Here is a 26,688-nt window from a genome sequence, read left to right as displayed (position 1 = left end):
CTAAGGGCCACCTTAGCAAAGCGCATCCCAGGCTGCATAGCCGCACTACCCTACCCAACCATACCACACATAAACATGACACTACCCCCGGGGTTTACACAGACGAGCCGGCGAAGCAAGAAGAGCGCCAGAAGAAAGGGCCCTAGCCGGCGGGGCCCAGCCAGGACAAAAGGAGGTCCCACAAAGCGCCTACACCGGCCGCATTTGCGGTCGGGGTAGACGACGGATGGGGCCCACCTACGAAGGCTGTCCAGGCCTACACGAGATGAGGCAGGATAAAGAGGGATAATCCCCCTCGATCCCAAATCATTGAGGCCAATTTCTAGCCATAGAATAATGGCGAGCGTAGTCATGAAATAATGGCGTGGAGGTCCGCGCCAGTCACCAGTCACAGTAAATATTTTAAAATATTAGTTGCTACTAAAAATAGCAGCTAATTTTGAAGCTCGTAGCAGTTAGAATTATTACGAACCTAATAGCAGTTTAAAAAAGCAGGCTGCTATTTAGCAGCCCATCACTAGCGGCTATGCAGCCTGGGATGCGCCTTGCTAAGGTGGCCCTTCGGCTAGCGCGGGAACTTTTACAGGACTTTTACCTTTGTTTATGCGTTTACTTATAAGAAAGGTTCATTCGCCGGTGTTTGTACCGGTGACCGCTATACCAGTATTTACCCACATCATCTCCCTTACAGTCCTTGCACACATCAAGGTGATTGACTTCCCTTGCTAGTCTCTCATAGTCATAGTTCATGTTCATACTTTCCGTCTTTGTCTATGTTCATACTTCATAGTGGTACAAGGTCTATGGTCTATGATGGTTTGCGTTTATAACCTCACAAAATGTGTTTTTTGTTATTATTTAAATAATTATAATTCAGATAATAAGTATGTTAAAATTACCTAAAATGTTAACTAGTTTTAATTTCTTATCATCAAATTTAATCCGATCATGCTCTTCTGATACTATATTTGCACTCTCTTCAGGTTTGTATATGATGGGAAAGATTTATTACATATAAAACATTATTTTTCTTCCTTAAGGTCAAGGAAAGTGTGGAGTTGCTGTAATTCGAATATCTGGAACAAATTCAGGGAACGCTCTAAAACTAGTTACAAATTTGTCAGATCTCCCAAAACCTAGAACGGCTGTTTTAAGAAGCATACTACATCCAAAAACACATGAAATTTTGGACAAGGGACTTATTTTGTGGTTTCCTGGTAAATTAAATAAATGACATACTTACTGTATTCAAGATTTTCCTACGAATTTCACAAATTAGTATAACTGCTTCGAATGAATATGTATTAAAAACCTTTTATTTCTAGGTCCTAAGAGTTTTACAGGAGAAGATAGTTTCGAATTACAAGTTCATGGAGGTTTGGCAGTAATAAATGCAGTTTTCGATGCTTTAAGTTCCATTCCAAAATTGCGGCTTGCGGAGCCAGGAGAGTTTACCAAGAGAGCATTTCATAATGCAAAACTAGATCTTACAGAAGTTGAAGGCTTAGCAGACTTATTACAAGCAGAAACTGAAATTCAAAGAAAACAAGTGGGTCTTAATTTAAAAGATTAACAAAAAAAATTATTTACCTATTCTATTAAAATATTTCCATAATTGTTTTTGTCAAGTAGACCACAGTAGTGAATTTTTTAGGCATTTCTACAAACTCAAGGTTCACTAAGTAATCTCTACAATAAGTGGAAAAAAGAACTTATCAAGTGTGTCGCCAGTGTAGAAGCTCATATAGATTTTGACGAGACTGATACTTTAGAGCAAAATCTCATACAGGAGGTAATGGAAATTGTAAGAAAATTGTGTAATGAAATTGAAAATCATTTATCTAATGGTCATAAAGGGGAAATTTTGCGTAATGGTGTGAAGACGGTGATTTTAGGCGAACCTAATGCTGGAAAGAGTAGTCTGCTAAATATACTATGTGAGTGATTTTGTAAAATATTCAATTCTTTTTATCAAACTAAGTGGGAACAAAAGAAATATGTTACTTTATTAAAAGTGCTGTCTGAAGTAATCCAAATTGAAAGTAGCTAATAACTAATTCAATAATAATTCTGTTCCATAAACTGGAATATTTTAAAATATAGTCCAGATTACAGGGTTTATTGCAGATTACAAGGTTTCCTAGATACCCCTGTTAAAACTTGCAAGAAACGATTGTAAACTCTTTTTTACATAATCACATATCAATTAAAATATAAAATAAATATAAAATTTTCGAAAAACGTTGCTTTTTAAAATGTTTTTGACAGGAAATACACATTTTTTTATCGCAAATCTGAGCACTTCGGAATAAATAATAATGCATAGGCAAGTATTTTTTAATAAGTAACTGTACCTAAAATAAATTTTTGGATGTCTTGGAACGTATTCCTCTTAAATCTGCTAATTATATGAAAAATTATTTGAAATAAAATTCATCAAATAAATTTATCCACATTGATTTATTTTATTTTCAAATGCATATTGTATTTTTTTATTTCTCAATGAATCTAAGATCTATTTTGTGAATGACAGTCATACACCCTTATAAGTTCTATTAAAAGTTATTAATCATGAAACATTTTTAATAGACTTCTGTTAAATTTAAATTATCATCTTTTAAGTAATATCCTAGGTAATATTCTGTTGTGTAAATAAGTGTTATATGGGTGTTTATACAGTAAATGTATTTTCGGTGTCCCCAAAGAAAAATTAATCAGTTTAATATAGTATTAATTATTTCACAAGTTGGCAATATTTATATATCTGTAGTGATAAGGACCAGAAGATATTTCTATTTTTTAAGATTTACAGGCACCAGGGGAAAATGTATGGTCAGGGGAGTGACACTATGCACAGAGCAGTGACAAATTTCCAGTCTCTCTTCTCTCGTTTGTTTTTTTTGACGTTCATCGCGATATTTGGCTTATGTTTATCATAAGCAACTAACTAAAACATGTAAAATAAAGTATTAAAATATTAACTATCAAGTTACATTTTTTGTCATTCCCCTGGATTACATGTGTTTCCCCTGGCGTACAAACTACCAGAGGAGTGACGCCAGAGAAGTACCAAAATCGCACATATCATCGAATTACAATTAAACATGTACTTGTTATTACAATTAAAAGTTATTCATGACTCCTGGTCACAATTAATATTGTTTTTAATCAGTGCAAAATTATGTAATGATAAAATATAAAAATATATGTATACCAGCGCAAGCAAGCTCTAAGACAGCGTAACAGCCACTGACGCGATTTTAGTTTGAATAAGCTCAACGCAGTTAGCTTGTTGGAAAATTAAAGCAAGAAGAGCGCCAGAAAAAAAGGCCCTAGCCGGCGGGCCCCAGCCAGGACAAAAGGAGGTCCCACAAAGCGCGTACACCGGCCGCATTTGCGGTCGGGGTAGACGACGGATGGGGCCCACCTACGAAGGCTGTCCAGGCCTACATGAGATGAGGCAGGATAAAGAGGGATAATCCCCCTCGATCCCAAATCATTGAGGCCAATTTCTAGCCATGGAATAATGGCGCGTGTTGGAAAATTCATTATATTCAATACGTATCGCTTAAAGTCAAAGATCTGTGTTTGTAATTGTTACCCGATATTTTGATCATGTGTTTTTGCCAGGTGAGGGTGACACTGGTGACACTTTTTTCTGGTGGCGTCAAAATTTATCATTATTATTATGTTCATAATTATTTTTACAACTTAATTTGCGAAAATGTGTTGACGTTTATTTAGTTACATGATTATAATTGAAATAATATTGTAGTAGTCAAATAAAAAAAATTATGTTTAAAATTCTAGTAAAAGTTGCTAATGGGACAAGCCAGAGGAGTATACATTTTTCACTATTTTATCATATAAATGCCTAAAGTGAAATAGTTATCGTAATTTGAATATGTGGTCTAAATAAAAGATAATATTATTGATACAGACAATAAATTAATTAATTGTTGAATAAGATTTATTAATGGGCCGTCGCAATCTAAATACTGTAGATTCACCCATATTTTGAATGTTTGAAATCATTCTATTTAGTGAAAAAACATTTTTTAATTAAATCACTGAAAGTGTCTGGAAATGTTAAAAAATATATTAATTGGCCACAGAAATAGAAAATAGAAAAATCAGGTTTCCAGAAATATATTTCCCTACTTATTTGTTGTTTCTGTTAAATGTCTGAATTTAACATTTGCAAAAATATCAACATTAAAAATTATTAATTAAAAATATAGATATCAAAGAAATTTTAGGCAAGCTTCATTACATCACAAAACCCCAGCTGAAAATTTTGCCAAAACCCCACTTTTACTTAAGATTGCTTAGACAAGGAAACTAGCCTTTTCTGATTGTGGGTGACCAAATACTAACCACAATCAGCATTGCTTTTCACTAGGCCGTACTTGCCCTAAAATATTAGGTATTTACCTATCGGGTTTATGTTTTTATTATAAATATTTTAAGTTAGTTAAATTAGCAGATTTAAGTGCATACATTAAAATGATAAAGAACTACCAGTATCAGCTAATGGACCAATATATATTTGTCAGTATCAACCTTAAAAATATCGTTAATGACAGATTAGGAGTCAACCATTAATCACGTGAGATCCAAATAGGGGAGGGGGGCTTTGGATAACATCACTATTGCTCACAATGGAGGAAGGGGGGGTATTGTTTCATATCACGTGTATATTTTCGCGCAACCGTGCCCGAGAATGCCTTGCTGTGAGCTGTGATATGACATCACGATAAGCAACGCGCAATTGACATAGTCGATCTTTGTAAGATCGTCCGTCGCCCCGCTCGCGCTGGCTGACAACCGCCGCTGTTTTTTATATTTTTTTCATAAAATATTCTGAAAATATTGAAGTTTTTTTTAACAAAAAAAAAAAATACACGCGATGTTAGATAGGGGCATAGCTTACAACCTCACCCACCAGGGGGGAGGGAGGGTGTAAAAAAGTGGCCAAAAAACCTCACGTGATTAATGGACGACTCCTTATCGGTATCAGCAAAAAAAATCACATCACCCTGTAGAAAAAATTTTATAATCTTATATCCTACGCCCATATCACTGTAAGGAGGTTTTTGTTTAAATTTATATGCGATTAATATGAATAACTTAAAAAAGTAACCAACTAATAAGTTCTCATATCTTTAGGCAAGCGGCCAGCTGCTATTGTAACTCCTATTGAAGGAACAACTAGAGACATCCTAGAAGTTACCTTGAACATAGGTGGCTACCCTTTAGTGTTAGCGGATACTGCTGGATTGAGATCGCAAACACAAGACGTTGTGGAAAAAGAAGGAATTAGCAGGGCTTTAAAACTTTATAAAAAGTCTGATCTTGTTCTCCTGGTTGTGGATGCAGAAAAATACATAACGTGGAAAACTAAAAATGTAGATAAAACACTTATTACTTATGTAAAAGAGTACATTAAAACATTACACTTAGATAGTTTACTTAATGATTGTAATACTGAAAATTTTGAACGCTTATTTACAAAACAGTGTCTAGTAATACTAAATAAGACCGATTTAAAAAATGATGAAAATTTTAATGTAAGGGATGAAGTTGTAGTTCCAGTCTCCTGCAAAACCGAAGATGGAATTACTAATTTAGTGCAAACTATTTCAAAAAGACTGAAAGTATTGTAAGTAACACCTGCCTTGTTTTCTACATTGCTAAAAATTAAGTACATAGGCGGCCCAACCGAGCTCCATTGTTCAACAGCTATCATAGTAATAATTTGAGCAAAAAACGTTTCGGACAACATAAACAACCTTATATCAAAATAAAGATGATTTAATCCTGTATCTAACGGTGGCAAACAATATTGATGCTCCTTTTAAAAAAATTAATTAAGTAGCCTATGAGGGTTGATTCAAAAGTAAGGTTCCCAAAGCGGTAGTTCCGCAAGGAGAGGTATTAGGCAGAATCTGGAAACACTGCCACGTGCAGCAGATCTCCCACTCTCGATCCCAATATTCCCTGCTTATCTCTGCCGTTTAGTGTTGGCCTAACAGTCGTCCGCGGTGGAAGTCCCGATAGTTGCTACCGCCAAGTGTGAAATCCATGCTGTTATACAGTTTTTAAACGCGAAAAGAGTTCCACCTGTAGACATTCATGGTCAGTTGTGCCAAGTTTATGGTGAAAAGTGCATGTCTGTGCAACACGTTCGCAAGTGGTGTAGGGAGTTCACTGCTGGTCGCATGAATATTCACGATGAAGACCGGAGCGGAACACCGTCCATTTCAGAGAATGTCGAAAAGGTCGAGAAACTACTGATTGAAGATCGCGGGTTAACCATCAGTGAACTGGCACTTTGGGTTCCTTAGAATTTTGTCTGAAAAATTGGAGTACCACAACGAGTGCACGGTGGGTCCCACAAATGCTTACAGAAAGACTGAAAAGATTAGGTTGTCATTCCCCACCCCCCGTATAGTCCGGACCTAGCCCCTAGTGATTACCACTTGTTCCTGAAATTGAAGGAACACTTAGGTGGACTTCGCTTCCAGACCGACGATGAAGTCAAAGAAGAGGTTACTCGTTTCCTTAACAGATATTCGGCAGAGTTCTGCGACATGGGGATACAAAAGTTGAGCAGTTTCTCCAAAAATGCTTGGATAGAAATGGACACTATGTTGAAAAATAACTAAATGTCTAAGCTTTACAACCAAGTAAATTGTTATGAAAATAAACAATATTTTTTATTTTAGTTTGGATTATCGTACATGCAACTCCGTCTAAGAGGAAATGTTTCCTACCAATTAAAAACATAATCTTTGACTCTGATATGTGAAAACTACTAATCTGTATCTTTCGTCCAGATGTTTGAAGTTAACGAAAACCTTACATTTGGACTTTTAAAAAATGAATGGTTGCAAAACTCGAAAATGAAACATTTTCGTCATGAAGTTCAGTCTCCATAAACGTTTAAAGGCCCTATGACCATCGAGCTTAGGCAACTTAGCACTGTTGGTACCGGTAACGAAAATTCCGTAAATCTTGATGTCACCAATATTAATGATTCGTTTCCAATAAACAATGATAAACCGTTACGCCTGTGCGGGCCATAATGCGATCGCTGATTGGTTGAATAGAATCTCATGAAAAATTACACCAATCACAGCCGATGAAGCAGAATATTGCGTTTCAATGTAATCTTGATCTTATTGTTTTAATTTTACCACCGTTTATTTGCCAACATGAAGGAAATAAAATTACTGTTCCAAACAAAATTACTGGTCATGTGGCTTGTAATCATTTATGAAGGCTTTATCCAGGAACACTATATATTGGCATGCTGTTGCTTGGCTTATATTAGATATTAGTAAAAATTGCTCGAAAATAATATATACATACAATGAAAATATAAGTTAGCGCAACATCTGCTAGCTAGCCAAAACAGGGTAAAAAAGTGATGAAAATCAAGGCACTTTGAAAGCATTTGACTGTCAGATAAGAAATTGTCCAATTATGTTATAAATGTGAATTTAAGTACTAAGTATCACAAAACGAAAACCCAAAACCCAATCCAAATCGGTCTGATAGTTTTGGCATGAACCATTTGTTAATTAATTTAATGCTGGGGTTAAAATTAAGCATTTTAATTGGCGCAAATTTTTTTACACATGCTTAATTATCATATACAGTCAAAGCTCCTTATTCGAAAATGTACCGCGAATACGGAGCGGCATTTTGTATGGAAATATAGGGGATACGTTCCAATGTTGCAAAATAATAAAAAAATATAATAAAAGTAATTTATCGAGATAAATTTTAACAATATTAATTATTATTATCAGTTTTAGGCGTGATTTTTTCTTGTTTTCCAGCTAATAAAAGGTCTTTTAAGGCGAATTAGTATTCAGCTGTGGCATTATCAATTTACTTCTTAAAAACATGACTTTTTTCCATAGACGAATCAATGTTTATCATCACAAGATATCACAAAGCTCATTTGCCATCCGTAAACCTTCACTCAGGTAAGTTTAATGTCACATTTATCAAAGGTCATAGTGGCGTGTGTAAGCGAGCGGCGTCAGCAACAACTTTTGTCAAAGGACTTTCGGCATCATGACACTAAGATTTGTTTGTTTATAACTATTTTGATACCTACTTATTTATTTTAACAAGTAAATACACATTATTCTAAAAATACAATATGTATTGTTAGTTTTGGGTCCGCCAATACAGAATTTTTCACCTGTGAATACAGGAAGTGGTCACAATTTTTTGGTCTGCAAATAGCGAATCCGCAAATATGGGAACCATGTTTAAGGAACTTTGACTGTATAACCGTTATATGTTATATCAATTTTCTTTTTCTTAACAACTTCTGGAACAATTTTAAATGTTCGAAAAATTTTGATTATAAATTATTAATTTTGTGAAGCGGTTTTGCGGATTGGAAAATATATCAGAGTACTAAAAAAAGTTTGCTAAGTATATGGATTTAAAAAAGAAATCATAAAATAGAAGTCATTGAATTTGAGACATTGAGCGCTTAAGGGATCCAAGTATGTGTAAAAAAATCAGTCCCTATTAAAATCCCCAACTTTAACCCCAGCATTAACGCAAAAATGTAATAACATTTCATGCTGAAATTAATTCACAAATGTCTCAAGTGAAAATTATCAGACCGATTTGGTTCGGGTTTTGGTATTTCATTTGGGTAATACTATAACTATTCTGTAATACTTAAATCCACATTTTTTGTAGAATGGGACAATTTCTTACCTGTCAGTTGAACGCTTCAAAATTACTTCGATTTTCATCACTTTATGCTGTCTTAGCTATCTAGCAACAAGAATATGACATGCGCGAGTATCAAAACAATTCTTGTTGGAAATTTTATAACAAATAATTTCATTAGTAATGATTTTTTCTCTAAACTGCATATTTTCAAAAGTTATGTTGTAAAATGAGAGACGAAATATGTAATTCTTGCGTATTTTTGCGTTTCTTTGAGTTTTTCTGCAAATATCACAACTTTTTTACCTAGTGCTAACTTATATTTTGATTGTATATATTCTTTTCCAGCGATTTTTACTAAAATCTAATCTACGTCTAACAACAGCCTCATCTGGAAGGTTTTGGCCTTGAAACTCCTGGACTAATAAAACGAAAATATTCTTGACAGATACACTATAAAATTTATGTTTTGCTAAAATTAATCATAAGACAGCTGCAAGACTATGGAGCTTAGTTAGGACACTCTGTACTCTATATAAATAAATACCATATTTCACAAAAAAAAAAAAAGAAAAAGAAAAATTGTAGGCTTTGTGTTTAGGGTTTAAATTAAAAATTAAATATTTTATTTCAGATGTGGGGAACCTTCACAAGACCATCCAAGTATGAACCAACAGAGACACCGGCAGCATCTGACTGACTGTTTAAATAGCCTAAATCTATTTTTAAAATACTCTCACTATACTAATCAACCCGACATTTCACCAGATCTAGTGCTTCTGGCAGAACATCTAAGAAAAGCATTAAGGCATCTGGGAAAATTAGTAGGTACTGTAACAACAGATAATTTACTGGATATTATATTTAAAGATTTTTGTATTGGAAAATAAAATGTCTTTTAGAAATTAATATATTTTTTGTAGTGCCTATTTTTGTCCAAGTTGTTTCAAAACACCTTCTCTTTATGAATTGTGAATTGTTTACTTTAAGGGTTATAAATAACAAATTATATGATAAAATAATAATCTTTTAACACACACAACTTAATAATTTTGGCTAAGGTCTCATTTCTAGGCCCTGAATTAGTGGGAATGTTCTGATTTGGTTTGAAGATTGCCATCCTGCTTAAAGTGCAAACCACTATTTTTCCTGATATTTGAAAAATTCTCGATTTATGCACAGACTCTTGTCACAACTTATAGAATTATTAACTGGCTATCTTAACTCAAGTGGTGGAAATGGTTAAAGTTAAAACTGATTTGAGATTTATTTAAAAATGTAGGCAGTTTAAATTAAAGCCACAGGCCTTGGAGAAATATGTTTTCAAATCATGTTTATCAGTCATCACATGAAGTAATTTAAAAATATGTATATTTATTAAAACTGTTTATCTTAATTCTTAATTATGACCTTTAATATTATTCATTCTTATCTATCCTGCTTTTGCGAAATACAGGCAAGACATTTCAACTCGAAGACGAATTCTTTCACTGGTGATTTTCAAAGTATAATTTGAAATCAGCGTGATTCATTAGTATGATTTAAAATGTTTTCAAGTGTTTCAAACTACATATCAGAGGGCCTTTCGATTTGGTAAAAATAGTAGCTAATAGCAATTTGGAGTTACTCTGAACTTGTTATTAGTTGCTAAAAGCACATACCTCTATACATACATATACCAAGAACTGCATCTTTTACATTAATGACCTTGTTCCCAAAAAGTGGGGATAAAAAGTGTACATGTTACATTTTGTCAATTTTGCGCAAGCTCGAAATTTTAGCGGATTATTTCAAATGAAATTTAATAACTGATGTACCTACTATTAACAGAGTAAAATTACCAATTATTATTTTGTATATCTAATTATACAACTTGTTAATTGTAATTTATGAGAATGTTAGATAGTGAATGTAAAATAAAATGGGTACAATAAAACGGAATCCAAAAGAGAGTAAAAGTGTGTTATTTATATAAAATAGTAAACATTTTTTGAAATTTAAAATAGACACATCACAAAAATTCATATAAAAATACACTTTATGTACAAATATACATAAAAATGATAACGAGTTATCTACCTTAACTAACACATATATAAATAATAATAAATCATATCAATCATATTAACCTAAGTGTTTCGTGATTCACGGTACCAGATTCAATTTGATTTTCTAATATATGCTAAATATCAAGTCTTATTTTATTAAATATACAATGCAAACCTAGTCAAGATCTTAGAACACATTGAAGCAGTGCCGATTTTAGATATAAATTGTCCCCAGGTATTATTTTTCAAATAAAATAACTGATCCAGTTTGTGTTCCAAACACAAGTAGGTACATTAAGTGTCGTTTCTTTATTTGAACATGATCACGTAAAAACCATGTTTGACCTTTCACCGTATGTAGATGTGGTACCATACATAGCGTGCTTTGTAACTTCACAGGTTATAAAAATAAATTCTTGCGACATTTACAAAAAATATATAAAGGGAAACTACTCGCCTCCTTTTAATATATAACAGTAAGAGTTCACCATGAAACACGAAGTCTCATGCATTAGTAAAATGTGGAATTTCTAGCTACTGATTGGACACGTAAAAATTTGCTTTAGCCAATTTCATCAATACATTACCCTTAATTAATAAAAATCCTCAATCAATAAAACCTTTAAGTATCCATAGGGTGTAAAGATATACATTTTTACTTCTAAACAAATTTTATCTTCCTTTTTATTTTTTGTTAGATTCATCCCTTTTTGCCAGTTTGTTCCTCTTTTCTTTAAGTCTTCTGCCACTACTTCGTCCTTGGTCCCATGTTTTTTAAGGGTCTGTCTCGTTTCCTTTCCTTTTTTTTGTTTGCCAAATCATTTTCAGCTGTCTTTCTATTCAAATTCATAACCTATCTTCGGAAATGACTATGACGTTAACCGACAAACCGACCAATGGAAAAAATGAATCATAGCGCGTGCGTATAATCACAAAGTGCAACACCCCCACTTTTTGGCTTCAATTCCCCATCCCCTTCAAAATGCTTTGTATATGTATGTATAGAAGTATGTGGCTAATAGGTACTATTTTGCCAAAATCAAAGCCCCCCAGACCCTTGCACTACTTACTTTCATATTTTTGATCGTATTGTCTTATAATAAACTAAAATTGAATGCGGGCGATAGGATAGGACCGATACATATTTTGGAAGAAGAAGTAGAAAGTAGTCTAGTTAGTGAGGTTAGGGTTCATCTTTAAAGTGTGATTTTATATTTAGTTTTTATTTGGTCGTATACATTTTTATTTATTATGGCTATACGACGTAATAAACCACCAAAATCTAATTCAAAAGTAACAAGGAAACAATTACGTAAAGATAAACGAAAAGGAAAGAAAATTAAACGTAATGAATTTTATAGAAATCGAAATAAACCTGGCAAATTTGTTTTAAATCCAAATAAAAGTTCTTCTAACAATATAAAAGAACAGAAAACGGCCGATTTTAAAAAACAAAAAGTGAAAAATGATACAGTATCCAATAAGGTAAGTACATAACCTAAAAACTTAGTAAAATCCATTTGTAAATTATTAATTGTAAACAATATTTTAGGTTCTTAGTATAGAAGCAATAAGAAATAAAGAACAAAAGGAGAAAAATAAACTTCAGAAAGAGATGACGAAACAAAGAATGAAACAACTACTAGACGCTAATGTTGATGAAGACCGTAATATAAAACAATTAGAAAAACACTTAAAATTAAATAAACGCAAATCTAAATCTATTCCAAAAAGTTTTACGGAAGATGGCTTAGATTGTAAGTATTTCCAATCCAATCAGTGTGTAAGTTTGTGAGAAAGGTTTAGGTGTAAAACTAATATTTTGCTATGATTTTTATTGTTAAGATTTACTGGAAGTTTGTGATTCGGAAACCATGAGTTCTACGATAGCAACTGAACAGGAATTAAATGAAGCAAATAATGAATTTGAAGAAGATTTCACGTTGATGACTGGTCAAGCTAATGGTACGAAGGAGAAAGAAAATGATTCTTCCATTGAGGATACTGACTCAGATGAAGATATGAATAGTGAATCGGAGCAACTTAGCGAAGAAGAGAATGATGATATAAATGATCAAAGTGAAGATGAAGATATGAATGGTGAATCGGAGGAACTGAGCGAAGAAGAGAATGATAATATAAATGATCAAAGTGAATACGAAACAGATTCAGAGACTGTAGAAAATGAAAAATACAGTACAAAAAAAGAAAAAGTCAAAGAACAAAAGAGTAAAAATAATGTAGGGGAAGTTGGCAAAGCTACAAAAAGAAAGAAAGGGAAAGGGTCAAACACCAGTCCAACTAGAGATAAAAAAGTAAAATTAAACAGTTTAGATACAAATCCTGCAGTTGAAGGAGATATTTCTAATGAAGATCAAGTTTCTGAATCTGAAAAAAATTTTGATACTGAAGGTACTATGAAACAAAATGAAGATGGAACTTGGGAAGATATTTATGGTAGATTGAGAACTAACGATGGTGCTATTGTAACCGTAAGTTCATAAAGAAGTATATTTTTAATTTAAGCAAATATTTTCAGGATTTAAGTCAAACTTAAAATTTGAATTTGAGAAATAAAAACAATGTGTAATCATATTTCAGATACTTCAAATTTTAGAAAAATTCACACTAAAAAAATGTCTGACATGAAATGATGAAAATGAAGTTAATTAAAATTATTTATCTATTTAAAAGTAAAATCTGCTTTATTCAGGTATTAATAAAAGGTGTCTCCAAATTTGAAGAGAATATTTGATGAAATGAATTGAGCTGAAAACCTTGATAGGCAGAAATATTTTTTTACCAATAGAACATTTTTTAATTTGCAAATAGAATATATTTTTTTAATACCTACTGACTTGTCACAGTGACACTATGAAAACTTTTTTGGAACTGTGTACTTCACCTATAGCTCTATGTCTGTACAAGTGTTCGTGCATGCCTATTTGGATATCATTATACATAAAGATGTGCAGTTAACTTAACCTGCAGTTGTCATCAGTGTTTCTATACGTTGTCTCTATATCTTGTATTGTAAAATGTTCTCAGTGTGCACTTGTGAATATTTGTAAATGTTTGCACACCTAAAACCTATTATGCGCGAACATTCTGCTCAACAATACAAAACAAAAATTGTTTTAGAATTTTATTAAGTTTCGCGCTACACAAGCATCGCTCCGCATTTTAATAATAGAAACATTTTCAATATTCTGAATTTTCAAAAAATATTAAAATTAAATTTATTGATATGAATGAAAATGTTTGATGTTTTAATTTTATAACTATTTCATGTGGAAGTTAAATCCTTAGATCTTTCTCATTTATGCTTATTTGTTCTCGTTTGTGCTCAAGAAGCTTCTAAAGTAAATTCTAGGGCACTTATTAATGCACAGCACACCCCATAGGCACACTGTCGTTTCATAAAAAGGAAAAGCAATTAAAATAAGAATCTGGAAATATAAATGACTTCCCTTAAACATTTGTTCATTGATAATTTTCTCAATAAGAAACTGTTTCCATAATGAAAACTAAAATAGAACTGATGATTACTAAAACTTGAAGAAACAGACCACACCCCATTGACAGCCACAAATATTCACCTCTTTTTATGTAGTATGTAACTTGGAAATTATTGTAGAGGTTTTCAATAAGTTTTAAATGTTTTGACTATTAAAAATGTTCATTATTAGTGTTAGTGACCTAGACCTAAAAATTGTTGCCAAGTACTTCAGTTCGTTTTAAGTAACTAAAGGCTACTTGTTTCACAAAAGGTTGCAAAGTCTAATGGAAAGTCTGAAAAAACCGTTAAACTTTATCCTCACCGAAAATATGCAAAATTTGTTTTAGTTTTAAGTTATATTGAAGGGTTTAGCAACATTAATAATCATTAATAATACAAAAATGGTTCATTTTTCAAGTGAAAGATTTTTTTTCATAGAAAAAATTATAATCATCGAATAGGCAGGTTCAAAAATTTTTATATTTAATAGAAATCAACTGAATATGCAATAAAAAATTGTCTTGCTTATTTTGAGAAAAAGATCGAAGAAATAAGGCAATACTCATTTGAAAATTTACGTACCTGTACACGAGGTTAAGGTTAAGGTTTGTGAGGTCAGTTATTACTGATTAGTTGAATGCTTCGATAGTTGAAATATCTACTGTTGACATTAATATTTATTACGGTCTACATAGTAGAGTTGGATGGTTTATAAAAGTAAGAAGTGAAATACCGCCAAGAAAGTGGTATACCAAAATGTACTAATGCGTCTATTAAAACCCCTTTAAAAGTTTTTATAACTTTCTCGATAGACACAAAAAGACAAAATAAATAGTTTGAAGTGGCTAGAAAAATGTTAAAAGAAATATCTCGAACATTGTCTCCTTCTGTGAGGATAATTTTGATGCAAGTTTGTATTTCATTAAAACATATAATAAGTAATGTGACACAGATTTTAAGTATACTTACCTATAGGTGTCTTGGTAACTAAAAATTATAACTATCAAGTTGGCTAAGCTGCGATAAAATATGGCTTGTCTTTTAAATTTATTTTTTGTATTGTAATGATTTTTCATATAAATTTAAAAACTAATTTGTCCTACTCCCATTGCACAAGTCACAAGAGTATGAAAAATAAAAAGTAAATACTACAGCTAAATTTACAGTAAGTTTATCATATTTAACTCTGCTTGCCTCACACTGAAAAATAAATACAATCACAGAGTTGGGAAGCAGCTTGTATGTGACACTACATATTATATAGATCTGTAAGTTGTAATTTGACAAAGAAAATTAATTTTTAATCATATGTCCAAACCAAAAATCCGAAATAGCCACTGATATAAAATATCTTGGGTTTATAATGATAGTGACTTCTAGTATCTTCGTCACTGGTTGACATATTTGGATGCGAATTAAAAAAAATTTTGTGTTGAATTACACAAATAATTAGACTAAGTTCCATCAATCCATGACAAACACCCTCAGAGATTTTTTTTGAAAAGTGAATTTATTTTCTAATTTCAATACACAGGTAAATTAAACCTTGAACATTCCTTCATAGAATATTTTTCTTACTTTGATCATTCGAATTCAAATTTTAAATTAAGCTACTAAAAATTCTAAAACAGCTTGTAATATATACATATATTTTTTTATATATTTCCTTATCAGTGAATGTTTAATGAAAGATCATTTTATTATTTTTTTTCTTGATTTTAGTAAGTTTTTTAAATATTACTATATCAAATAAATAGGTAGTACTATTTTGTATGTTAATATTTTTTAGAAAAGTGAAGAAAAATACATACCCCCAACGATAAGAGCAAAATTAGAAACAAATGTGTCACAAGATAAAACTCGAATAGAATCACTGAATAGACTTAAAAAACAATTGAAAGGTATCCATTGTTAATACATACTAGATGATATAATATATAAAAAAATATATAATTTTAGGTCTCTTAAATAGATTAGCAGAAAGTAATATGCATAACATCGCATCACAAATTGAAAATATGTATATGAATAATAGCCGTAACGATATGAGCGAAACATTAACAAATTTAATGATGGAATCATTAGTGTCCGAGGTTATAACGCCAGAGAGATTGTTAATTGAGCATGTTGTATTGATAATAGTTCTACATGCTAATGTTGGTACAGAAGTTGGTAAGTTAGAACGACATATGCGTAAAATATAACACTAATTTAGCTATGTTTTGATTTTTCATTGTTTCACAAAAAAAGAGGTACAAAACATGATGACGTAGATTATGCAACTTTTCACATTAGAATTGCTTTACAGTACTGTAAAACTATATGTATATTCATACCTTTCTGTTGTGAATAAATTTGTCATGTGATTGCCACAAGTAATCTACCTCTGACAATAATTATTTGTACAAGGGTTGCCTTTTATATTTTGAGAATAGAGAACAAAAAAAGAAACTGTTTTTCAAAATAGGTATTCGAACCAATTTTCAAAGCACTTTTTCCATTCTGATTGTACCTAGTACTTCCAAAACATGAGTTTTGAACGCATCAACTGGTTCTTCAGGAATAGAAAAACGTCCTAATGATTTATTTTTGATGTGCGGGAATAAAAAAAAAGTAATGGGTGCCAAATCAGAGCTGTTCGGCGGATGACTCATTAATTTGACTTCCAATTCTCAAAAAGTCTCTTGTTTGAGACGATGGGTAAGAGCTTATATTGTCCTGGTGAAGAATGATGTATCTTCATGGACTAGTACCCAAAGATGCCTCAATCTCACAGTAAGTCACATGACGATCTTGCAATATCAGTGTTCACGACATAATTCCATTTTTTGGCCGAAATGAATTTTTCAAGTCACTGTAAACAACACAATTATCACCTATATATTAAAATGTTCCGAATAAGTATACCAACAAAAGGTAAAACTTTACAATAGGATGTCAGTTGTCATATGGAAACACTAGGATTGTCCATTCCCGAAATATAAAACACAACCCTCGTAACTGCAAGCAAAAATGTTCATCAGGTGTATGGATCGCTTAGCATTATATACAAAATTTCACATATGGGAGTAACTCTTTTTCAATTATTTTCCGATTCCAAATTTGAGCAAAAATCAAGAAATTACTGAATAATTTAAATTTACCTAATTTTGTAGGTGCACATTTTTTGCAGTCTGTTGTGAAAAAATTTGAAGAATTTGTGAATGCAAACCACGATGTAGAGAACAAAAAGTTGGATAACATTGTAAATATAATATCGCAATTATATAACTTCAAACTTTTTGATGCGAAGTTATTATATGAAATGTTGTATAAACTTTCCAGTAAATTTGAGGAAAAGGATGTGGAATGTATTTTACATATCTTGAAAAGTGTCGGCTTTACACTGAGGAAAGATGACCCAATAGCTTTGAAAAATTTCATTTTAGATATTCAGAAACGAGCTGGGGCAGCATCCGAAGAAGTAAAAGATAAGTAAGTACGGGACTTCAAATCATTTTAAATCACTTATTTTATAATCTTTTAGCCCTCGTGTCAAATTTATGTTGGACATCCTACTGGCTATTAAAAATAATAATGTAACGAAAATTCCAAATTATGACACCTCATATTCGGAGCATTTAAAAAAAATTATGAAGGCTTTTATAAGGAAAGGCAATTATGTGACTCAGTTGAATATTTCACTGGAAGATTTGCTTAAAGGTAATTGAACATTTATATTTCATTATGATTATCCATTTGAATAACTAAATTTTAAAAAATTTACACATGAACTGATATAATGTTAAAACTATCTTAAAAACATTTCAGCTGACGAGAGAGGTAGATGGTGGGTAGTTGGATCAGCTTGGACTGGAAATACTCAAAATATTGATAAATTGGGTAAATCTGCTAAAGCTGATGGATTTTCTGAAAAATTATTATTATTAGCTAAGAAACAAAGAATGAACACAAACACAAGAAGAAATATTTTTTGCATAATAATGTCAGCAGAGGTATGTCACTTTTTCCTAATATGGTACGAGGCTTAACTGGTATCTCCATTACCCCCACTCATCTCCAACTTTATTTCTTTATACAAAGAAAGAAAAATGCTTGGACTAATCAATTTCTTATTTGATCAATAGTGATTTCTGTAATTCAATCTTTATTTCTTTCTAAAAATCTTTATTTTCACTTACCAAATCAAACAGACCTCTGTTCGTAGTAGGTCATTTATTCTCTGGATTAATCTGAATTAATCTATATATTTTTTGAGATCAAATGTATTTATTTGAAGTCCATGTTTATTAAAAGAAAAAGATATCAAAAGCAATAATTTTGTATAAAAATATAAGATGCGATGTAAATGAAGTTTGGCTGGTTGAAGGTTCTTGTTGTTGGTATCGCAAATTCATTATTCAGAGTAAACATTTTTTAAAATACTTTAAGAAGTATTGATCCAATTTTTTTTTCTGCAATTTTGGGCTCATTTAAATGGATGCACTCGACCTACAATTTAATAAAAACTAAACTCGTAGCTCTTTGTCATGTAGAGAACGCTTAAGAAATTTTTGATCAAATAAAAAATTGATCTATCCAAACATTTTTCATTTAAGTGGAGAGGTTAAAATGTTAAAATAAATACAAACATTGTACAATATTACATATATTTCATATTTTGCTATGTATTTTTAAATTGAAATTGTCAAAGCAATAATAATTTGAAAATTTCAAGAACAGTGTTATATACAGTGTGTTACAAAAAAGTAAGTCAAGCCATTTTTTTAGGCACGTCTTTTTCAAGATACAGAACTTTAACATAATATTAAAGAAAATGGTTTTATTAACAACTCTCTTGTTTTTTCAAGATATAGAGTTGTAATTTTATACAAGTTTCGTCTCATACTAGCACAATTTTCTATTAATTTTTAATTAAAAAAATGGAAACATGAACAGGAGAAAGGGAATTGCTGTAAGCTTAGTTTACTAAACATTGCGACTTCTTAAGATATGTGATAGAACATTTTTGGTAAGTTTATTTAAGGCTTCCCATTCCTAAAAAATTTTGTGTCTTAAAATACCAATTTTAAAAAGGATTTTGGTTAAACCGTCTCCTAATTTTCTTATCTAGTTTTAGAAATTATATTTAAAATTCAGATAGCTGTGTGCCAAAATTAGAACTCAGAAAACAAGACAAACGTTAAGATGTCAATATTAAATATATCTACCACCTCTGTAAACTTAAACAGATTATTTTAATGAGAAAGGGCTGAATATGCTGGAATATTTGTGGTTTTAGTTTTCATTTCCACATTTGTGCCGAGGACAAATAATAAACTTTTTCAAAAAATCCAAGTTGCGTAACTAATTTTACTCATGGACATTATGCAAATTTTGATCAGTAACTATCTATGGATATTTTAATAAAGCTTAGTTTGTCGCACACGAAAAATTGGAGAAAATTAAACAACAGAGTATATCATCATATATTTGAAAAAAATATAGAAAAGGAAAAAAGAAACAAACGTTTTGACACAAAGGACAATACAATTGAACCATTGTCATTGGGTATACTACACAACCCTTCTTTCCTACATTTTTGCATCAATTTATGAAAATCACAACTGAATATCTTATAAAACAGTTCATATACAGGGTGTATCATGAAGAGGGCCCATCAGTAGGATTATTTCAGAAAGCAGTCAAAATTGAAATCTGAAAATTTGTATACAGGGGTTTATAAAAAAGATCTATTCAATGAAAATAGTGTCAACTTCCTCGCACTTCCGGTTATATCGGAAGTCAACTGTTATTTCAACTGGAACACTGTATATTTATGAATTTTTTAATTCTTCCGCAAATTCTACACTATTTTCATATAAGGTATTATAGGCCAAAATGTGACAGTTTTCAAATTATTATCAAATTTCGAAAAAAGTTGGATGCAAGTGATTTTTGAAAACAGAGTAAATCCGACATTTAGCTTTATGTATTAATGAAATTTGGCATGGATAATTTAAAAGCAATCGAATTCAACCAGTTTATGTCAAATTTGCAAAAATTTATACAGAGTGTTTAAGAACGTGTGGCTAATATTGTGATGTTAAAGTTGAATATACTCAAATATCTCAAATGGTACACCCTGTATATTATTACATTAATGGATGCACAATTAAATTTGCTTTAAAATGTTACTATAATTCCCTATACCCAAAGTTAACAGTTCTTGTATAAATTGGAAATTATTGATTTCAACACAGAAAAATCTACGGTGGATTTGATGCATTAAAGATTTGAATAATAAACGGTATCTGATTAATACACTGTAATTTTTGTTATCGTTATACCTTCATCAAATACAATAATTCGGTATATTAAATTAAAAAGAGGGAATCTTTAAATAAACCCCCGCTATACTCGTAGATTTTTCTCTGTTGAAACCAATAATTTCTAATTTACACAAGAACTGTTAACTTTGGGAATTAGGGAACTATAGCATTATTTTAAATTTAATTCTGCATCCATTAATGTAATAATATACAGGGTGTACCATTTGAAATTCAACTTCAACATCACAATATTGGTCACACGTTTTTAAACACTGTATGAATTTTTGCAGATTTGACGTAAACTGGTTTTATCCATGCCAAATTTCATTAATAAATAAAGCAAAATATTGAAGTTATTCTATTTTCAAAAATCACTTACATCCCTCAATTTTTGTCAAAAATTGATAATTTGGAAACTGTCACATTTTGGCCTATAGTACCATATATGAAAATAGTCTAGAATTTGCAGTAGAATTAAAAAATGCATAAATATACAGTGTTCCATTTGAAATAACAGAGTTGATGATGACCTGCTATAACCAGAAGTGAGAGGAAGTTAACACTATTACAAATTTTCAGATTTCAATTCTGACTACTTTTTGAGATAATTCTACTGGGTCGTCTTCGTGATACACCCTGTATATATAATTTTTTAATTTGTAACTTTTTGATACATATTATAGAATAAGGAAAGTTCCATTATTTTCGCATAAACAACGTAACCTACTGTTGAACAACGTAACCTACTTTTTTTGTAACACACTGTATAGGATAAGAACTGATGTAGACATTTTAGCTGACGAAGTAGTAAGTAGTTAAAAACTCATGAAACCAAAAAATAAGACTCCCCATTTGAAAAAGTTGACATTAATTTTAATATTTTCCAGGATTACTTAGATGCATTTGAGAAACTGTTACATTTAAATTTGAAAAATCAGCAAGAAAGAGAAATAATTAATATTATCTTACATTGCTGTTTACAAGAAAAACAGTATAATCCCTATTATGCAGTATTAGCTCAAAAATTTTGTGAATACGATAGGAAATATCAGGTATAGATTCAATTTCAGTTCAATTCAGCTGAAATATAACATTAGGTCATTTTTAGATGAATATTAAATGTTCTATTTGGGATAAGTTAAAATCACTAGGAGAGCATTCTGGAAGTCAGTTGTCCAACCTTGCAAAGATGTTAACGCATTTGTTTATAGAAAAGGGTTTACCAATATCCACATTAAAGGTAACAAAAACATACGAGGCATATCCACAAAGTAAGAATACTCTATTTTTACATATACTTACATAAAATGTACATATTTGGAAAGGTACATCACTCTATTTTTGGACGTAGTCACCTTCAACCTCAATGCACTTTGTGAGCTTTCTGATACCTTTGTCAAAAAAATCTCCCACCACCTTTCGGGCTCATTGTTTTACGGAACTGTGGACCTCATCATCGGTAGAAAACTTTTTTCATCCATAAACATCTTCACAGAAGGGAAAAGATCAAACTCAGGAGGTGCCGTGAACCGAACGAATTTGAGTTGCTTTATGGCGTTAGCTGTGTGGAGACGTGCATTCAAGCACACTCCCTTCATTTGTTCTATATCATCCTCTGTAGTGCTTTCAATGGTTTTGAATTTTTTTTAGAGTATTTTCATGACCCAGTGATTAAATTGAAGGTAATTTGTTTGGGAATGGGGTCAGTTTTTAAAGAAAACCAGTTCATTGGTTAGTCGACGTTTCGGCTATATTTAAGCCTTCTTCAGGACAATCCAAAAAAGGTTTTCCGTGTAACAAATAATCTAAATAATGGGGAGTAAAATAGGTAGTATGTTGCTGTATCAAAATAGTACATTACTCGATGTTGATTAAAATATCTATGAATCTATCTATCTATCGATCTATAGATATTTTAATCAACATCGAGTAATGTACTATTTTGATACAGCAACATACTACCTATTTTACTCCCCATTATTTAGATTATTTGTTACACGGAAAACCTTTTTTGGATTGTCCTGAAGAAGGCTTAAATATAGCCGAAACGTCGACTAACCAATAAACTGGTTTTCTTTAAAAACTGACCCCATTCCCAAACAAATTACCTTCAATTTGAATTTTTTGCTGATGGTGAAGACGGATATCGCTGTTGCATTGATTGACTTTTTGCCTCAGGGGTGTAGTGGGTCTTCCACATTTCGTCGCCAGTAACTATACAGACAAGGAATTGTTCACCTTCCAGTTCGAAGGGCACGATAAATTCCCGTGAGCTGTTTTGGTACCTACCACGCACACAATTTTCGATAATCAAGTGTTGCACTAATGATTTCATGTAGAAGAAATCTGGAGATTTGTGGAAACACCCATTTCAACAGGCCACTACAACAGTCCTCAACTGAGATCACCTTGTCCTTGAATGCAGTGTTGCCAACTTTGTCAAGAACAAAAACTGCAGAGCATCAGTCTCAGTACCCTTACTTTGTAGATATGCCTCGTACCTCTTATAATAAATACATAAGCATTGATTTTCTTTCAGATTGTGGAATTTGGTGAATTAGACAAAATCACACTTCGTTTTATGAGACAAATTTTGTTAGGAATTCTGCTCCATAAAGATCTCAACACTTGCCTCTCTGTATTTGAAAAGGTCGCACAATCTGAGAAACTGAAGTTGTTTAGGGAGAGTTTACGTTTATTTATTCACCATTTCTTACTGAGGAATTTGAAATCCGAAAGCATTCCAGAAGAACAAAAATCATTATTAGAGAGTAGATCTAAAATGGTTGAAAAGGTGTTAATGTCTAAAGAAAGCAAAATAAAATTTTGATAAACTTATTGAAGTTCTTTATTAACCCATTAACACTCAAAATCGAATTTTCGAGAAGATATAGTTGCACCACAGGCATCATTGCACCTGTACGCGGAGTCAAATGAAACCTACTTGACTCCATGTTTTTTGGGGATGCTCTTTCATGTGGTGCCCACAGAAATTGAAAAAAAAAATCATTCAGACCACGAAAACGGACTTCCACTTTGAAATACACTGCAATTTTTTCCTAGTCTTTACACGGTGACAATAAAAAAAATGTTACAAAATTTAATACGTCCTAACATGTACCATACCCAATGAATTGTTGTTTTATCGGATTATCCGTGCTTTTTTGTACTAGTGAACGTATTTTTCATTTGATACTATTTAATTGAGTTATGTGTTTAGAATGTCAAATAAAAGTAGTGCAATTGACAAGGAAAGAAATAAATACAATTGTATAGCACTTATTTTATATCAGCAAATTGAACTGTTTTTGCTGTTATTGTTATTATTGATTAATAAAATTTAAAATTGATACATTCAAAACTAACACAAATGCCTCACCATAAATAAAACGATCTCCATCAACTCTGAGTTGCTATACACATAAACCCTTTTTGACACTTGAACAACTGATATAAACGCTATCGCTAAAACGTTAATACTAAAATCAGATTTTATTATTCGGAATCGCCTGGAGCCACGTAGAGAGGGAGCGCATTGCGTACAGCGCACAACGCTAATGACACTAGAGACTACAGTAGCCCAGCGGTGTAAGGGTTGTAAATACTACAATTTCAATAATTTTTTTCTCCGTCTACAAATTTTTTTTTACAATAGCTCTATTTTTCATCACGCATCTATTCCCTAATTTTTTTGGATAAGTTGTGAATCATTGTATAGGCTCGCAACAGTTCTTATTTCAGTTGTTTACTAGACTAGTCTACTAAACAATGTCCATGGCGAACGGTGGACACATTCCATTCTATAAATTAATGAAAATTCATGTTGGCATTTGGTTTTAGTAGTTCTATGGGGATTTTCATCTGCCAAGTCAAGAAAAAAGTCAATGTGAAATTGTTCGTTTGCTTGACATTCCTAAAATGACGCTCTCGCGTGCACTGTTCGACGATTCAAAGAGCTTGATAAAACGTTCAGGAATCAAAAGATCAACAACAAGTGAGTGTAACGAAATTCAAGTCTATGCGGAAAATTGTTGGTGAGACCTGAATGAATTGGGATTCGGTGCAGCAAATGGTGAAAATGGAGCTAGGACTTAAGCCGTACAAACTCCAAAAAGCTCAACTCCTTATGAACGACAACAAGTGCCTGTGCCTGCAAGGATGTCACCAACTCAAGCAGAGGGTCGCAGGTACTGGCTGGGAAACCATTCTCTTCACAGACGAGAAGTTGTTCACCGTGGAACAAGTCCGTAATCGTCAAAACAATACTAATTGGTCCACAGAGGTCCCTGGTTACCTGCCATCGTCAAACGCCGCCAAAACCCCCAATCGCTGATAGTTTTGGGGCAGATTTTGCACCAGCGGCAAACCCCTCTTGATTTTACTTGAGACAAGGAAGGTTTAGACATAGCAGCACTTCGGCGGTACAGATTTGACGTTCCAACGGGATTTTGTGCCAGCTCATAATGCAAAAACAACGCAGGACTGATGCAAGGCCCATTTTCCGGGCTTTATTGCTACAAAGGAATGGCCACCCTACTCCCTGGATCTCAACCCGATGAATTACAGCATGTGGTCCATTTTGGAGGCTAGGGCCTGTGCAAAACATCACAAATGTTTGAAGGCGGTGAAGCAATTATTGCATCATAAGTGAGACCGATTATCGCCGGAGCTGCGAAAAATTTTAACACGTTTGGAGCTGAGTATCTTTGAAACCAATTACCAAAGGTATTTGTTACTGTTAACTGTAGCTGTTGCTAATTTTTTTGTTTAATAAAATTATGAAAAACGTTTGTAACATTTTTTTATTATCACCATGTATAATATGTTTTGAAATCTTTATCACTAAAGTACATGCCTAAAACGCGCATAAAATTCCTCAACTTCAGCGATCCATGATGTGCGCATCGATTTAGTCATTTGGTGAACCAAAATAGCAGCATCAGTTTTTACAATGAGTTTTCTTGAAAAAAAAAGACAGAAAGAACACATTAGAATTTTTCCGGAATTTTTTTATCCAGTATTCATAATTTCGATTTGGCCAATTTTAACCAAATTGAGTCTCGGAAAACAACGGAGAAAAACTTCTGAACCTTCCCTCTTTGATTGTGAATACTTTTATCATTTTCATCTCTCAAATACAGTTCAAAATTGATATAGAGCAATGCGCACTAATATGAAATTATATTTTAGGTGGGAAACATCTGAAAAATATCACTTGCAACTTTCTCTCTTCAATACTCTGAATTTACTGAATTTTAAATTCGTATAGTGATAGAGTTGTATGTGTAGCAATATTACACTTATTTCCTTTTTAAAACTCGCCACTTTTTGTTTTTCTGAAACATTTTTTTGCATTATACCGACATTTATTATACAGGGTGGTCCCGAGGCAATGGGCCAAAATTCATGGGTAGATTCCACAAGTAAAAATATTGCGATTTAGTCCAACTTACCTTAGTCCAAAAGTTGATAGTTAAAGAGATACAGGGTGTTAACTGTAAAATATTTCAGTTTTTTTCATTTATTCCTTAACAAATGCAAATATCCTCACAAAATTTTGGGGTTTGGAGTTCTTTGAGTAGAGGAATTGAAATCTATTCACATTTTGGTTAAAGTTCATAGAGGGCGCTAGCTGCAATAAATTGAATGTGTTAAAAAGGACATAACTTTTTTGTACTTTAAGATATCTCATCGTTGGTATCAAATTCTTATTTTCAAACTTTTTTTGCACAAAAAAGGTATACTTTATGAAAGTAGCTATCTCGCACCGTTTTCGAGATATTTGGCTTTGAAACTTCCAATGCTGTTGCATTAAATTACAGTTAAGTACCAACAGGTATTATTAATTTAGAGGTAAAGTTTCTTAGATTTGGACGAAAATCAAATAATTGACATTTTCCACTTGTCTTATTGCCGTCATTTATATGTTAATTTCTATTAAGTATTATTTGTACCTAATTAAAATTACATCTCAGCTTTCAATTTAAATTGTATACATAAATGTGATAGAACGCCGAGATTTTCGTTTTTGGAGTTACCTACATAAAATCAGTTGTTTATGGAGAAACTATAAACACCTGAGAAGAACTTTAGCAGCAGGTTTTAAATGCTGCAAAGTTATTTC

At 32.1% G+C, this 26,688-nt stretch overlaps 2 protein-coding genes across 2 annotated transcripts; both read left to right on the top strand.

The window, feature by feature from the left end:
- Window positions 1–809: 809 nt before the first annotated feature.
- On the top strand, window positions 810–9,679 carry LOC108903898 (tRNA modification GTPase GTPBP3, mitochondrial). Its single transcript, XM_018706240.2, has 6 exons — window positions 810–983; window positions 1,041–1,217; window positions 1,326–1,549; window positions 1,655–1,937; window positions 5,170–5,662; window positions 9,341–9,679. Exons 1-6 carry the CDS (start codon window positions 887–889, stop codon window positions 9,594–9,596), a joined length of 1,530 nt encoding a protein of 509 aa, XP_018561756.1. The 5' UTR covers window positions 810–886; the 3' UTR covers window positions 9,597–9,679.
- Window positions 9,680–11,931: 2,252 nt separating this feature from the next.
- On the top strand, window positions 11,932–23,402 carry LOC108903892 (nucleolar MIF4G domain-containing protein 1 homolog). The gene is made up of 11 exons (XM_018706234.1): window positions 11,932–12,239; window positions 12,307–12,511; window positions 12,600–13,246; window positions 16,043–16,154; window positions 16,213–16,425; window positions 17,409–17,727; window positions 17,780–17,955; window positions 18,064–18,248; window positions 21,452–21,616; window positions 21,673–21,804; window positions 23,104–23,402. The coding sequence occupies exons 1-11, from the start codon at window positions 12,006–12,008 to the stop codon at window positions 23,392–23,394; spliced, it is 2,679 nt and encodes an 892-aa protein (XP_018561750.1). The 5' UTR covers window positions 11,932–12,005; the 3' UTR covers window positions 23,395–23,402.
- The last annotated feature ends 3,286 nt before the right edge of the window (window positions 23,403–26,688 follow it).

This window comes from Anoplophora glabripennis, unplaced genomic scaffold (assembly GCF_000390285.2).
Source record: "Anoplophora glabripennis isolate ALB-LARVAE unplaced genomic scaffold, Agla_2.0 scaffold123, whole genome shotgun sequence".
Lineage (NCBI taxonomy): Eukaryota > Metazoa > Arthropoda > Insecta > Coleoptera > Cerambycidae > Anoplophora > Anoplophora glabripennis.
The sequence above is the reverse complement of the archived record's forward strand: the minus strand, read 5'-3'. Positions and strand labels throughout refer to the sequence as shown.

Coding starts and splice junctions, on each gene's coding strand:
- LOC108903898 (XM_018706240.2), top strand. CDS start 887: ATGTTAAAATTACCTAAAATGTTAACTAGTTTTAATTTCTTATCATCA. Junction 1,218..1,325: donor ACTTATTTTGTGGTTTCCTG/GTAAATTAAATA, acceptor TTTTATTTCTAG/GTCCTAAGAGTTTTACAGGA. Junction 1,550..1,654: donor CTGAAATTCAAAGAAAACAA/GTGGGTCTTAAT, acceptor TGAATTTTTTAG/GCATTTCTACAAACTCAAGG.
- LOC108903892 (XM_018706234.1), top strand. CDS start 12,006: ATGGCTATACGACGTAATAAACCACCAAAATCTAATTCAAAAGTAACA. Junction 16,426..17,408: donor TAATGTTGGTACAGAAGTTG/GTAAGTTAGAAC, acceptor CTAATTTTGTAG/GTGCACATTTTTTGCAGTCT. Junction 21,617..21,672: donor AATACGATAGGAAATATCAG/GTATAGATTCAA, acceptor GGTCATTTTTAG/ATGAATATTAAATGTTCTAT.